The 15653-nt window shown below is 42.3% G+C and overlaps 1 protein-coding gene across 1 annotated transcript in view; it reads right to left on the reverse strand.

Moving 5' to 3' along the window:
* Window positions 1-14869, reverse strand: part of ppp3r1a (protein phosphatase 3, regulatory subunit B, alpha a) — a 38937-nt gene extending 24068 nt beyond the window's left edge. The window contains exon 1 of the mRNA XM_064924414.1: window positions 14655-14869. Coding sequence (XP_064780486.1) covers window positions 14655-14657 — 3 coding nt within the window. The 5' untranslated portion in view covers window positions 14658-14869. The remainder of the gene's footprint in view (window positions 1-14654) is intronic.
* Window positions 14870-15653: the final 784 nt, after the last annotated feature.

Raw genomic sequence — 15653 nt, forward strand, 5'->3', positions numbered from 1 at the left:
AGGTCTGGTACTGTCTATAAGTCACCCTAAATAGTATTTGAACCCAGGTCTGGTACTGTCTATAAGTCACCCTAAATAGTATTTGAACCCAGGTATGGTACTGTCTATAAGTCACCCTAAATAGTATTTGAACCCAGGTCTGGTATGGTCTGCAAGTCACCCTAAATACTATTTGAACCCAGGTCTGGTACTGTCTGTAAGTCAACCTAAATAGTATTTGAACCCAGGTATGGTACTGTCTATAAGTCACCCTAAATAGTATTTGAACCCAGGTCTGGTACTGTCTATAAGTCACCCTAAATAGTATTTGAACCCAGGTCTGGTACTGTCTGTAAGTCACCCTAAATACTATTTGAACCCAGGTCTGGTACTGTCTGTAAGTCACCCTAAATACTATTTGAACCCAGGTCTGGTACTGTCTGTAAGTCACCCTAAATAGTATTTGAACCCAGGTCTGGTACTGTCTGTAAGTCACCCTAAATACTATTTGAACCCAGGCCTGGTACTGTCTGTAAGTCACCCTAAATACTATTTGAACCCAGGTCTGGTACTGTCTGTAAGTCACCCTAAATACTATTTGAACCCAGGTCTGGTACTGTCTGTAAGTCACCCTAAATAGTATTTGAACCCAGGTCTGGTACTGTCTGTAAGTCACCCTAAATACTATTTGAACCCAGGTCTGGTACTGTCTGTAAGTCACCCTAAATACTATTTGAACCCAGGTCTGGTCACTTCTGCATTAGCTTGCTTGAAACAAGGCAGTGGCGTAGGGCCTAAGCCTGATTATGACATAGCGTGACATAGGCCTAAACCTGATTATGACATAGCGTGACATAGGTCTAAGCCTGATTATGACATAGCGTGACATAGACCAAAGCCTGCATGTTAGTGACTTCCGACATAGACCAAAGCCTGACTGTGCAAATGAGCCAGAGCAGAAAGAGAGAGATGTGTGTGTGTGTGTGTGTGTGTGTGTGTGTGTGTGTGTGTGTGCGTGCTGTGTGCGTGTGTGTGTGCGTGTGTGTGTGCGCAGAGCCTCTGGTGTGAAATCTGTCACAAACGCAGCAGAACTGCTCATTGGTGTAAATTCCACCCATTTTAGACCCAACAGGCTATTATCTGGTTTGTTACAATGTGGGGCAGAATTCCTCAGATAGTCATTCAGACTATCTACGTTGTATTATAACTAACGGCAGAACAAACAAAAGGAGAGGCAAATCAGGCTGGCCACACAGCCTATGTAACACTTCCACATCTGGAGAGAAAAGTGACAGAGCCAGAGAGGTGTTTGTCAGACCCTGTGACATCCCGAGAATCAGTCTGTATCATCCAAGCGGTCTACAAACTTATTAGCCTACAACCTATTATGACCATCTATGGAAAGACGAGACACTTAACTTCTTGAAACTCCCCATCCCGGATCCGGGTTTGTGACTAAAGCCTCAGGCTCATTAGCATAACGCAACTTTAACGATTTCTGAAAATCGCAAATAAAATGAAAATAATGCGTCTGCTCTCAAGCTTAGCCTTTTCTTAACAACACTGTCATCTCAGATTTTCAAAATATGCTTTTGAACCATAGAAATTGACTAATTTGTGTAAGAGTATGCAAAGCTAGCATAGCATTTTGAGTAGCATTTAGCACGCAACATTTTCACAAAAACCAGATAACCAAATAAATAAAATCATTTACCTTTGAAGAGCTTCTGATGTTTTCAATGAGGAGACTCTCAGTTACATACCAAATGCGCAGTTTTTCCTGAAAGCGTCTGTGTGTAGGAGAAATCATTCCGTTTTCTACATTGCGTCTGGCTACCGAAACGAACCGAAAATTCAGTCACCTACAACGTAAAACTTTTTCCGGATTAACTACATAATATCGACTTGAAACATGGCAAACGTTGTTTGGAATCAATCCTCAAGGTGTTTTTTCACATATCTCTTCATTGATATGCAGTTCGTGGAAGCTTGCTTTCCTCTCTGTATCGCATGGAAAAATACTGGCAGGTGACTTTTGCGCACCAATTTCGGCGCAGGACACCGGGCGGACACCTGGTAAATGTGGTCTCTTATGGTCAATCTTCCAATGATCTGCCTACAAATACGTCACAATGCTGCAGACACCTTGGGGAAACGACAGAAAGGGCAGGCTCATTCCTCTCGCATTCACAGCCATATAAGGAGACAATGGAAAACAGAGCCTCAAAAATCCTTGTCATTTCCTGGATGCCATCTCATCTTGGTTTTGCCTGAAGCTCACGTTCTAGGGCACGCACAGAGAATATCTTGGTATTTCTGGACACGTCAGAGTGTTTTCTTTCGAATGCTATCAATTATATGCATAGTCGAGCATCTTTTTGTGACAAAATATCTTGTTTAAAACAGGAACGTTTTTCATCCAAAAATGAAATAGCGCCCCCATAGATGTAAGAGGTTAAGAACACAATGGTGTTATCCGTTTTGCTCTATGGCCTCCTCAAGTGTCAGGAAACCCATGTGTCCGTAGCATTCAAACCGTCCGGGCGAGACTCTAATATGACCCCCTCTGCGCAACGGTGACTCTCACGAACATGTACATGCTTTGCTCTAGGATACTCACTGGCCTCACAAAACTTGTCTGAAACTCTGCCGGTACCAGTTGAAAACATTTATGGAAGTACAGCATATATGGGGACAGTTTAATGCCAAAAATGTGGGGGGGGAAATAAGAAAAAAAATATTTAAAAATAAAAAATTCCCAATCGTTCTTATATCTCTCAGATATAGGAGAGACACTTCAGAACAAACTTCCTTTTGATATTTTTTGGGGGGGACTATCTATTGTTCCATGCGTTTGAATGGGCTAATAGCAGGAAGACATGTTTTTTAATAAAATAAATGTTTTTTTGTCTGTTATTTTTTTACTTCCAGGGGTCTTAAAATAAAAAAATGAGTTAATGATCCTTGGTATGACCTTCTTAAAACAATTCCAAATAGCTTAGTACCTTCTTAAAACAATTCCATATAGCTTAGTAGAACCCCCATCCCCTGGCTTAGACTCTGATTGGTTCAATTAAATGTTGGGTAAAAAGGCGAACTAGTCGCCATCATTCATTGAATCAGATGCCTCTCATCACAAAACCCACTGATATTGCCAACTACTTTAATGATTTATTCAATGGCAAGATTAGCTAACTTAGGCATGACAACAACAAAATCCGAACCTACAAGTCAAGCATTGTACATTTATATTCAGTAAAGTGCATGTGGACGAGGTGAAAAACAATTTGTGCTGTCTGTCAACAATGACAAGCCACCTCGGTCTGACAACTTCGGTGGAAAATTACCGAGGATGATAGCGGACGATATTGGTACTTGTTACTTATACGTCAGGAGTCAGGTGCGGAAGGTGAGTTTAAGAATTAATAAATGCAGATAAACAAAACGTAAGACGTGTGCAGAATGTGAATCAAAACAATACCACCTAGAGACTAACGGCTACTGAGGGTTAAATAAAGGGGAAGTAATCGAGGAAATAATGATGTCCAGGTGTACGTAGCGATGGTGAACAGGGGTACGTAATGATGGTGAACAGGTGTGCGTAATGATGGTGAACAGGGGTGTGTAATGATGGTGAACAGGTGTACGTAATGATGGTGAACAGGTGTGCGTAATGATGTTGAACAGGTGTGTGTAATGATGGTGAACAGGTGTGCTTAATGATGGTGAAGAGGTGTGCTTAATGATGGTGAACAGGTGTACATAATGATGGTGAACAGGTGTACGTAATGATGGTGAACAGGTGTGCGTAATGATGTTGAACAGGTGTGTGTAATGATGGTGAACAGGTGTGCTTAATGATGGTGAAGAGGTGTGCTTAATGATGGTGAACAGGTGTACGTAATGACGGTGAACAGGTGTGCTTAATGATGGTGAACAGGTGTGCGTAATGATGGTGAACAGGTGTGCGTAATGATGGTGAACAGGTGTACGTAATGATGGTGAACAGGTGTACGTAATGATGGTGAACAGGTGTACGTAATGATGGTGAACAGGTGTGCTTAATGATGGTGAACAGGTGTACGCAATGATGGTGAACAGGTGTGCGTAACGATGGTGAACGGGTGTGCGTAATGATGGTGAACAGGTGTACATAATGACGTTTGACAGGGCCGGTAGTTAGTAGACCGGCGACGCCAAGCACCGGAGTGGGAGAAGGCATGACACCACTCCTATTAGCTACCTCTTCAAACTAAGCCTACAGGGAAAGTGTGTGCCCTCAGGCCTGGAGGGAAGCAAAAGTCATTCCACTACCTAAGAACAGCAAAGCACCCTTTACTGACTCAAACAGCCAACCAATCAGCCTGTTACAGTGCCTTGCGAAAGCATTCGGCCCCCTTGAACTTTGCGACCTTTTGCCACATTTCAGGCTTCAAACATAAAGATATAAAACTGTATTTTTTTGTGAAGAATCAACAACAAGTGGGACACAATCATGAAGTGGAACGACATTTATTGGATATTTCAAACTTTTTTAACAAATCAAAAACTGAAAAATTGGGCGTGCAAAATTATTCAGCCCCCTTAAGTTAATACTTTGTAGCGCCACCTTTTGCTGCGATTACAGCTGTAAGTCGCTTGGGGTATGTCTCTATCAGTTTTGCACATCGAGAGACTGAAATTTTTTCCCATTCCTCCTTGCAAAACAGCTCGAGCTCAGTGAGGTTGGATGGAGAGCATTTGTGAACAGCAGTTTTCAGTTCTTTCCACAGATTCTCGATTGGATTCAGGTCTGGACTTTGACTTGGCCATTCTAACACCTGGATATGTTTATTTTTTAACCATTCCATTGTAGATTTTGCTTTATGTTTTGGATCATTGTCTTGTTGGAAGACAAATCTCCGTCCCAGTCTCAGGTCTTTTGCAGACTCCATCAGGTTTTCTTCCAGAATGGTCCTGTATTTGGCTCCATCCATCTTCCCATCAATTTTAACCATCTTCCCTGTCCCTGCTGAAGAAAAGCAGGCCCAAACCATGATGCTGCCACCACCATGTTTGACAGTGGGTATGGTGTGTTCAGGGTGATGAGCTGTGTTGCTTTTACGCCAAACATAACGTTTTGCATTGTTGCCAAAAAGTTCAATTTTGGTTTCATCTGACCAGAGCACCTTCTTCCACATGTTTGGTGTGTTTCCCAGGTGGCTTGTGGCAAACTTTAAACGACACTTTTTATGGATATCTTTAAGAAATGGCTTTCTTCTTGCCACTCTTCCATAAAGGCCAGATTTGTGCAATATACGACTGATTGTTGTCCTATGGACAGAGTCTCCCACCTCAGCTGTAGATCTCTGCAGTTCATCCAGAGTGATCATGGGCATCTTGGCTGCATCTCTGATCAGTCTTCTCCTTGTATGAGCTGAAAGTTTAGAGGGACGGCCAGGTCTTGGTAGATTTGCAGTGGTCTGATACTCCTTCCATTTCAATATTATCGCTTGCACAGTGCTCCTTGGGATGTTTAAAGCTTGGGAAATCTTTTGTATCCAAATCCGGCTTTAAACGTCTTCACAACAGTATCTCGGACCTGCCTGGTGTGTTCCTTGTTCTTCATGATGCTCTCTGCGCTTTTAACGGACCTCTGAGACTATCATAGTGCAGGTGCATTTATACGGAGACTTGATTACACACAGGTGGATTGTATTTATCATCATTAGTCATTTAGGTCAAAATTGGATCATTCAGAGATCCTCACTGAACTTCTGGAGAGAGTTTGCTGCACTGAAAGTAAAGGGGCTGAATAATTTTGCACGCCCAATTTTTCAGTTTTTGATTTGTTAAAAAAGTTTGAAATATCCAATAAATGTCGTTCCACTTCATGATTGTGTCCCACTTGTTGTTGATTCTTCACAAAAAAATACAGTTTTATATCTTTATGTTTGAAGCCTGAAATGTGGCAAAAGGTCGCAAAGTTCAAGGGGGCCGAATACTTTTGCAAGGCACTGTACCAACACTTTTGGAGAAAATTGTGTTTGTCCAGATACAATGCTATTTCACGATAAACAAATTAAAAAACAGACTTTCAGCACACTTATAGTGAAGGGTATTCAACATGTACTGTGCTTACACAAATTTCTGATGATTGGCTGAGAGAAGATTGTGAGAGTACTGTTTTGTTAGACTTCAGTACAGCTTTTGACATTAACGATCAAAATCTGCTGCTGGAAAAACATTTGTGTAATGGCTTTACAGCCCATGTTATATTGTGGATTGAGAGTTACCAGTCTTAACAGAACACAGATGGTGTTCTTTAATGGAAGCCTCTCCAACATAATCCAGGTAGAGTCAGGCATTCCCCAGGGCAGCTATCTAGGCCCCTTTCTTCTTTAAAATCTTAACTAAATGTCATGCCACTGACACTGAGTAAAGCCTGTGTGTCTATGTATGCTGATGACTCAACACGATACACATCAGCTACCACTGTCACGAATCTCGCCGAAGATGGTGCCTCTTCCTGTTCGGGCAGCGCTCAGCGGTCGTCGTCGCCACCGGCCTATTAGCTGCCATCGATTCCCTTTCCGTTTGTTTCTGTTTATTGGGTTTAATTGGGAGACACCTGTTTTGAATTAGTATTTGTTTGTAGGCTATTTAAGGGCACTAGGCCCACTGGGTATTTGTGCAGGCTTGTTCTCTGTTATTTTGGTGTTGGTGTATAAGTGTATTCTCATTCTTTTCCGGACAGTTTTAGTCCTGTGTATTTTGGACGGGTGGTTTCTTACGCCCTAGTGTTGGCATGTCCATGTCTCCGCTGTCGTTGGAATAAATAGATTCACGTACGATATTACCTGCTCTCTGCGTTTGACTCCTCCACCGCACCATTTGTAGAAGACGTAACAACCACAGCAATTGAAATCACTGCAAATCCTTGACAAAGAGCTGCAGTCAGTTTCAGAATGGGTGTCAAGAAATAAACTAGTCCTAAATATTTCAAAAACTAAAACCATTGTATTTGGGACAAATTGTTAACTAAACCCTAAACCTCAACTAAATCTTGTAATGAATGATGTGGCGATTGAGCAAGTTGAGGAGACTAAACTGCTTGGAGTAACCCTGGATTGTAAACTGTCATGGTCAAACATACAGATGCAATGGTAGCTAAGATAGGGAGAGGTCTGGCCATAATAAAGTGCTGCTCTGCTTTCTTGACACTGCTATCAACAAAACAAGCCCTACAGGCCCTAGTTTTGTTGTACCTGGACTACTGTCCAGTCATATGTCCGGTCAAGAGCCCCAAGGAGGGACATAGGCAAATTACAATTGGCCCAGAACAGAGCAGCACAGTTTACCCTTCAATGTACACAGAGTGCTAACATTAATAATATGCATGTCAATCTCTCATGGCTCAAAGTGGCTCAAAGTAAGGGAGAGATTGACTTCATCACTACTATTGACATGTTGAAAGCTGTCTGTTTAAACTACTAGCACACAGCTCAGACACTCATGAATAACCCACAAGACGTCACCAGAGGTCTCTTCACAGTCCCCAAGGCCAGAACAGACTATGGAAAACACATAGTGCTACATAGGGCTTTGACAACATGGAACTCCATTCCACATCATGGAACTCAGTCAAGCAGTAAAATCAGATTTAAAGAAAAAGATCAAACTAGACCTTATGTAACAGCGTGGACTGTGGAGACACACACACACTCTACACACACACACACACTCTACACACAGGTACCTATGGATTTTGCATTGTAGATGTTGTGTGTAATAATGTGTTGTGACGTGTACTGTTTTAACTGTATGTAAATTGACTGCACGCACACACACACACACACCACATACACACACACACACAGTGTTCCCTCCAGTCCAGATGTGCTAAGGTATTTTAAGCAGCGAAGAACATGGGATTAGACTATTAGAATTTAACTTTCCCTTTTCTCAGAACAACACAACGCTAACTACTTCCCTGGTGTTACATACATACTAGAGGTCGACCGATTATGATTTTTCAACGCCGATACCGATACCGATTATTGGAGGACCAAAAAAAAGCAGATACCGATTAATTGGACAATTGTTTTTAAACATTTGTAATAATGACAATTTCAACAATACTGAATGAACACTTATTTGAACTTAATATAATACATCAATAAAATCAATTTAGCCTCAAATAAATAATGAAACATGTTCAATTTGGTTTAAATAATGCAAAAACAAAGTGTTGGAGAAGAAATTAAAAGTGCAATATGTGCCATGTAAGAAAGCCAATGTTTAAGTTCCTTGCTCAGAACATGAGAACATATGAAAGCTGGTGGTTCCTTTTAACATGAGTCTTCAATATTCCCAAGTAAGAAGTTTTAGGTTGTAATTATTATAGGAATTATAGGACTATTTCTCTCTATACGATTTGTATTTCATATACCTTTGACTATTGGATGTTCTTATAGGCACTTTAGTATTGCCAGTGTAACAGTATAGCTTCCGTCCCTCTCCTCGCTGGGCTCGAACCAGGAACACATCGACAACAGCCACCCTCGAAGCAGCGTTACCCATGCAGAGCAAGGGGAACAACTACTCCAAGTCTCAGAGCAAGTGACGTTTGAAACGCTATTAGCGCACACCCTGCTAACTAGCTAGCCATTTCACATCGGTTACACCAGCCTAATCTCGGGAGTTGATAGGCTTGAAGTCATGAACAGTGCAATGCTTAAAGCATTGCGAAGAGCTGCTGACAAATGCACGAAAGTGCTGTTTGAATGAATGCTTAGGAGCCTGCTGGTGCCTACCATCGCTCAGTCAGACTGCTCTATCAAATCATATAATTAATTATAACATAATAACACACAGAGATACGAGCATTATGTCATTAAAATGGTCGAATCTGGAAACTATCATTTCGAAAACAAAACGTTTATTCTTTCAGTGAAATGCGGAACCATTCCATATTTTATCTAACGGATGGCATCCCTAATTCTAAATATTGCTGTTACATTGTACAACCTTCAATGTTATGTTATAATTATGTACAATTCTGGGAAATTAATTACGGCCTTTGTTAGGAATAAATGGACTTCACACAGTTCGCAACGAGCCAGGCGGCCCAAACTGCTGCATATATCCTGACTGTTCGCACGGAACGCAAGAGAAGTGACACAATTACCCTAATTATAAAAAATTCATGTTAGCAGGCAATATTAACTAAATATGCAGGTTTAAAAATATATACTTGTGTATTGATTTTAAAGAAAGGCATTGATGTTTATGGTTAGGTACATTGGTGCAACGACAGTGCTTTTTTCGCAAATGCTCTTGTTAAATCATCACCCGTTTGTCGAAGTAGGCTGTGATTCAATGAGAAATTAATAGGCACCGCATCCATTATATGCAACGCAGGACACACTAGATAAACTAGTAATATCATCAACCATGTGTAGTTAACTAGTGATTATGTTAAGATTGATTATTTTTTATAAGATAAGTTAAATGCCAGCTAGCAACTTACCTTGACTTCTTGCTGCCCTCGCGTAACAGGTAGTCAGCCTGCCGCGCAGGCTCCTCGTGGAGTGCAATGTAAAGCAGGCGGTTAGAGCGTTGGACGAGTAACTGGAAGATTGCAAAAACAAATCTCCGAGCTGACATGGTAAAAATCTGTCGTTCTCCCCCTGAACAAGGCAGTTAACCCATCGTTCCTAGGCCGTCATTGAAAATAAGAATGCGTTCTTAACTGACTTGCCTGGTTAAATAAAGTTTAAATAAATGGTGTAAATAAATAAAAAATTAAAAAAATTAAATAAAGTAAAATACAAATTGGGAAATAGGTATCCAAAAATACCGATTATTATTGTTATGAAAACTTGAAATCGGCCCTAATTAATCGGTCGACCTCTAATTAATACATACATACAAACATTACACTTTGTCATACGGACAGCATCAATCCCATTCGAAAGACGTGGCAACGCACGCAACTAGGCCTGTTTTCAAAATAAAGGTTTAAATCTGTTAATAAAAGAGAGCTATTTTTAGGATGTATAGAATTATGTGGAATACTAGTTTAGCCAGAGGAGGTAAGGTCAGTCTCATTCCAAGACGTGGCAAAGCATGATGTAACTATTTTCTAAATAAAGGTCTGTTTATAAAAGTGCTCTGGGCGTATGTGGCCCACACTGGTCAAATAAATGCAGGTTGAGTGAGGTAAGGATTTAGGCCTACAGGAAAGGAGATTGGGAGTGTTTAGGATTATAGAGTTACTAAGTTTAGGCCTCAGGTCAACTGTCTAGCCTTTGGTTGCTTCAGAAGTAACACGTCTTCTGTGTCATAAGTAACACATCTTCTGTGTCAGAAATAACACGGCTGGTTGTGTCAGAAGTAACACCTCTACTGTGTCAGAATTTTTACAATTTTTAATTGTACCTTTATTTAACTAGGCAAGTCAGTTAAGAACAAATTCTTATTTTCAATGACGGCCTAGGAACAGTGGGTTAACTGCCTTGTTCAGGGGCAGAATGACAGATTTTTACCTTGTCAGCTCGGGGATTCAATCTAGCAACCTTTCGGTTACTAGTCCAACACTCTAACCACTAGGCTACGCGGTTGGTTGTGTCAGAAATAACATGGCTGGTTGTTTTGTTTTTCCTCTCATCAATAAACAAGTTGTGTTAATTAAAGCTCACATCTTAATATGCTGCTTAAAATGTAAATGAAGCCTCTCAGAGGGCAGAGTTATGGAGAGGGGGACAGAGAAAGAGGCAGCTGGAGAGAGAGAGCGAGAGAGGGATTGATAGAGCGAGCGAGAGAGCGAGCGAGAACGATCGAGACAGAGAAAGAGAGAGCCACCGACTGTGTTTTCTCATCAATAATGTATGTTTCATTCAGAATCAATTAAGCACACAGCACAAAACACACATTTTTTCATGATTAACAATCTGGCAACACTGTTGGTTCAGCTGATGGATCTGTACAGCAAACAACGCCTAGCTAATTGGAAGAGATAACTATCTGGATAAAGGGAACCCATAGGGAGAGGATGTGTGTCTGGTCTAACTCTCCTTGTTATTTCTGTTCCAGTCCAAACAAGCAGGAGTCGTGTCGTCCAAATCACAATCAGGCCTTCAAAACGAACATGTATATTGATTAGACTGATTAGACTGATTTACAAGCACTTCTTTGCGGGGGTTGGAAGTTGAAACTAAGTCTGCGATTACACAGTCAGCCCAATTCTGATATTATGTCCAAATATTGGCAAAAAAACAAAAAAAAACTCTGATCTGTTTGGTAAAAAGACCAGTTAGTTGAAGATGATCAGAGTTGGGCTGCCTGTCGGTCGTGGGTTAGTGGGGTCGATTCCCGCCGGGGTCGCCACACTAAAATGTATGCATGGACTACCGTTGGATCAAAGCGTTTCGGTGAGACTATTTTGGTTTAAGCATCTGCTAAATAGCACCATTCTTTCTTTACTATAATGACTCATTTTGATTACAACTAACCTGCTTGATTTGTTTTACAGAATAGTTACCATTTGCCATCTTTGAGGTTATTATTTTGGCCCTCTTGTCTCAATGAACTGTCTGTAGCAGCACCAGTCAGAACATGATTCCTGGCTGCTACCACATGAATGGAAGAGAGCTAGAGAAACACTATGTGGACGGATTACGTGCTAATCTGAAAATAATAATCTAAATATCAGCAGGCTAAATACTCTCACTAGCTAATCCTCTCATGTGTGTGAGTGTGTGTGTGTGTGTGTGTTTTTAGGGCAGGGTGTCAAACTATACTCCTGCAGAAAGGTTGAAAACCAGCTGTCTTTCATCCTTCCGTGTGATGCTTCTGTCAGAGTTGGTGGATGGTCTGGATTTGGTAGGGTTTGGGTGGGTGGTCAAGAGGGAATTGGTATGTATTAAGAATAAACTGCCTGAGTGTAAAGTCCAAGTCTGAGGCACACCCGAAAGCTCAATTCTGATATTTTGCCCAATTAGCGGCTAAAGATCTGATTGGTCAAAATATAAATTAAGTGACTGAAGAGCTGATCTGATGGACCAATTAAGTGGCAGAATTAGGCTGCCTGTGTAAATGCAATCTTAGCTCCTTGTTCTAGAACCCATTCAATGCACAGTTATCATACTATAGCCAAGATTTGTCCAGAGGTGCATGTTTCATTAGTTTACCTGGACTCATGAGATCATATAGGCCTGTTCACAATTATATTAGCTCCTTGCGCTAAGAAGCAATGCAACAGTTATGCTAATAAATCCTGTGTGAGTGGGCAGGCATGCACTGACAGGCACCACACAGGGAGCGTCTCCAGGCAGCCAGGCATGATGAATCATGACTTGTGCTGGTAATTAGCCACGTCTTTTACCTCTTAGTTTAGTGCTACCCGGCTAGCGCTCAGTCGATATGTATGTATGTGGGTGGTGCTCGATTACTAGCCAGCATACGGTCCCTATATCAGGTCATTCATCCTTAAGCAAGTGCCGCCGTCCTCCTTGCACCCCACCTCAGTCACTCACAACCCAGAGTAGCCTAGCCGTGGAGCCTCCATCGATGGGGTAGCCTGTTGGCTGGCCTAAAATTATCTACACTATATATATAAAAGTATGAGGACACCCTTTCAAATTAGTGGATTCGGCTATTTCAGCCACACCCGTTGCTGACAGGTGTATAAAATCGAGCACACTGCCATGCAATCGCCATAGACAAACCACAGAATGGGCTTACTGAAGAGCTCAGTGACTTTCAATGTGGCAACAAGTCAGTTCATCAAACTCTGCCCTACTAGAGCTGCCCCGGTCAATTGTAAGGGCTGTTATGGTGAAGTGAAAACATCTAGGAGCAACAACGGCTCAGCCGCGAAGTGGTAGGCCACACATGCTCACAGAATGGAACCACTGAGTACTGAAACGCGTAGTGCGTAAAAATCACCTGTCCTCGGTTGCAACACTCACTACCGAGTTCCAAACTGCCTCTGGAAGCATAAGAACTATTTGTATGGAGCTTCATGAAACGGGTTTCCATGGCCGAGCAGCAGCCAACAAGCCTAAGATCACCATACGCAATGCCAAGCGTATGGACTAGCGTAAAAGCTCGCCAGCAATGGACTCTGGAGCAGTGGAAACGTGTTCTCTGGAGTGATGAATCACACTTCACCATCTGGCAGTCAGAAGAACAAATCTGGGTTTGACGGATGCTAGGAGAACGCTACCTGCCCCAATGCATAGTGCCAATTGTAAAATTTTATGGAGGAGGAATAATGGTCCGGGGTTATTTTTCATGGTTCGGGCCCCTTAGTTCCAGTGAAGGGAAATCTTAGCGCTACAGCGTACAATGACATTCTAGATGATTCTGTGCTTCCAACTCTGTGGCAACAATTTGGGGAAAGCCCTTTCCTGTTTCAGCATGACAATTTCACCGTGCACAAAGCGAGGTCCATACAGAAAGGGTTTGTTGAGATCTGTGTGGAAGAACTTGACTGGCCTCCACAGAGCCCTGACCTTAACTCCATCGAACACCTTTGGGATGAATTGGAACAGAGACTGCGAGCCAGGCCTTTATCGCCCAACATCAATGCCCGACCTCACTAATGCTCGAGGCTGAATGGAAGCAAGTCCTCTCAGCAATGTTCCAACATCTAGTGGAAAGCCTTCCCAGAAGAGTGGAGGCTGTTATAGCAGCAAAGGGTGGGACCAACTCCACATTAATGCCCATGATTTATAAGATAATAAGATGTTGGACGAGCAGGTGTCCATGTTGTGCTGCTGCCATGTTGTTGTCATGTTGTGTTGCTACCGTGCTGTGTTGTCGTGTGTTACTGCCATGCTATGCTGTTGTTTTAGGTCTCTCCTTTTGTAGTGTTGTCTCGTCAAGATGTGTGTTTCGTCCTATATTTTTCATCCCAGCCCCCGTCCCCGCAAGAGGCCTTTTTTCCTTTTGGTAGGCCGTCATTGTAAATAAAAATGTGTTTCTTCACTGACTTGCCTAGTTAAATAAAAGGTTAAATAGAGCTCGAGGTTAGCTACCTTGTAATCTTGATCAGAACTAAATCACACTGTAGCGAGACGAAATGAAAGGGGGTTATTGAGTGTTGCAACACCAAGGCTACATGCTTCGGTCTTTTCTCATCCCCTCTCCTTGATTTGTTTATGTCTAGTCCTGCCTGCTAAATGCAACGTACACACCATGTAATCTTATTTATAAAGCAGATTACAGCAAATTAGGGTAGGCTACAGATCGGTCAATATAGCCACTCACTCACCGTCAGGGGAAACAACATGAAAGCAGAACATGTAAAATCTCCTAGTGTCGCACAATATGTTTTTTCCCCCAACATGTTATGATAGAGAGTGTTGACTTGTATCTACTTTAGGATAACAACATATCGCTGGATTTACAGCGTAGACAGGGTTACGACTGGGAAGGACATATCTCGGCCATAGCACTGCCCAATAAACAGAGGCGAAATTGGCACGGAAAGCGTTTCCTCTTCCCTTGCGAGGGAGGGCGGTATGGTTTCGTCTCACTCTGCGACACATATAACACGGTAATAACACAACAAACTGTCAAAAAAACGTAAGCTATGGTCCCTCTACCTGCAGACATTTGACCATATTTACTGTGGCGTTATTCTGTCGTTTGGTGGGTAACAATAAGAGTCGCGGCCGTTTGCTTACCATTTTGCCGGTTGGATGATGAAATAGGTTGACCCGGAGATGTGAACGGAAAGGGAAAAAAACTATATAAAAGGGGGGTCTCGCTATTACAAAACACGGCGCTCGTGATATTCAGGTTGTTGTTTACTTTTTTAACCAGATCCTCTTTTACCGTTGGTTTCACCGCAGTGGCACAGGGAAACCCGCAGGGCGGGTCAGTAACGAGGAGGAGGGACAAGGTAGGTGTGGAGGGGGATGAGAGGAGCCAGCATGCAGCCTACATTTCTAAATAAAAGTCCATATGTTTTAAAGGGAAATTTCAACATTACTTATTTGTTTCCTTACTTTAGAGCAGTATATGGACAAGTATATGGACAAGACTGCAATTCATGCTTTGGGTCTAGCCACTGCCAGTCTTCCAGTGTAGCCTACCCCAAATAGAAAAAGAGAGTGGGTTCTGCCAATGTTCAAGGGCACAATGGAAGGACAGCTCGCATGCACACTCCTCTCCCTTCAGTGCTATGTGAAACAGATCACTTTTATTTTGAAGATCTCGGCACATCCTCAACGCCATGTTGCGTTCATAACACGTGGGAAACTCGTAATCTCGTAAAATACTAGAATTACAGCACATCCGGGGAACTCAGGTCTATTTTTCTTATCATCCAATGTCTGTTTGCACAAGTGCACCACTCAGTGGTGGAAACTGTACAGTGCATGCAAGAATATCCCCATTGTCCAGACCTACTGTTGGGCTACCGCTATGTTTTGACAGGAGCCATAAGGGCCCTGTGGATGTCGTGTCCAGTCCCACAATCCCTTTCGTTAGGGACAGGGGTTCCTATGGGCTTTATCATCCAGCATTGACCCCTAAAGTTCTCACATATCCTTGTGAGTGGCACAGCGATCTAAGGCACTGCATCTCAGTGCAAGAGGCGTCACTACAGTCCCTGGTTCGAATCCAGTCTGTATCACATCTGGCTGTAATTGGGAGTCCCATTGGGCGGCCACACAATTGGC

Source organism: Oncorhynchus masou, chromosome 18 (genome assembly GCF_036934945.1).
Source record: "Oncorhynchus masou masou isolate Uvic2021 chromosome 18, UVic_Omas_1.1, whole genome shotgun sequence".
Taxonomy (NCBI): Eukaryota; Metazoa; Chordata; class Actinopteri; order Salmoniformes; family Salmonidae; genus Oncorhynchus; species Oncorhynchus masou.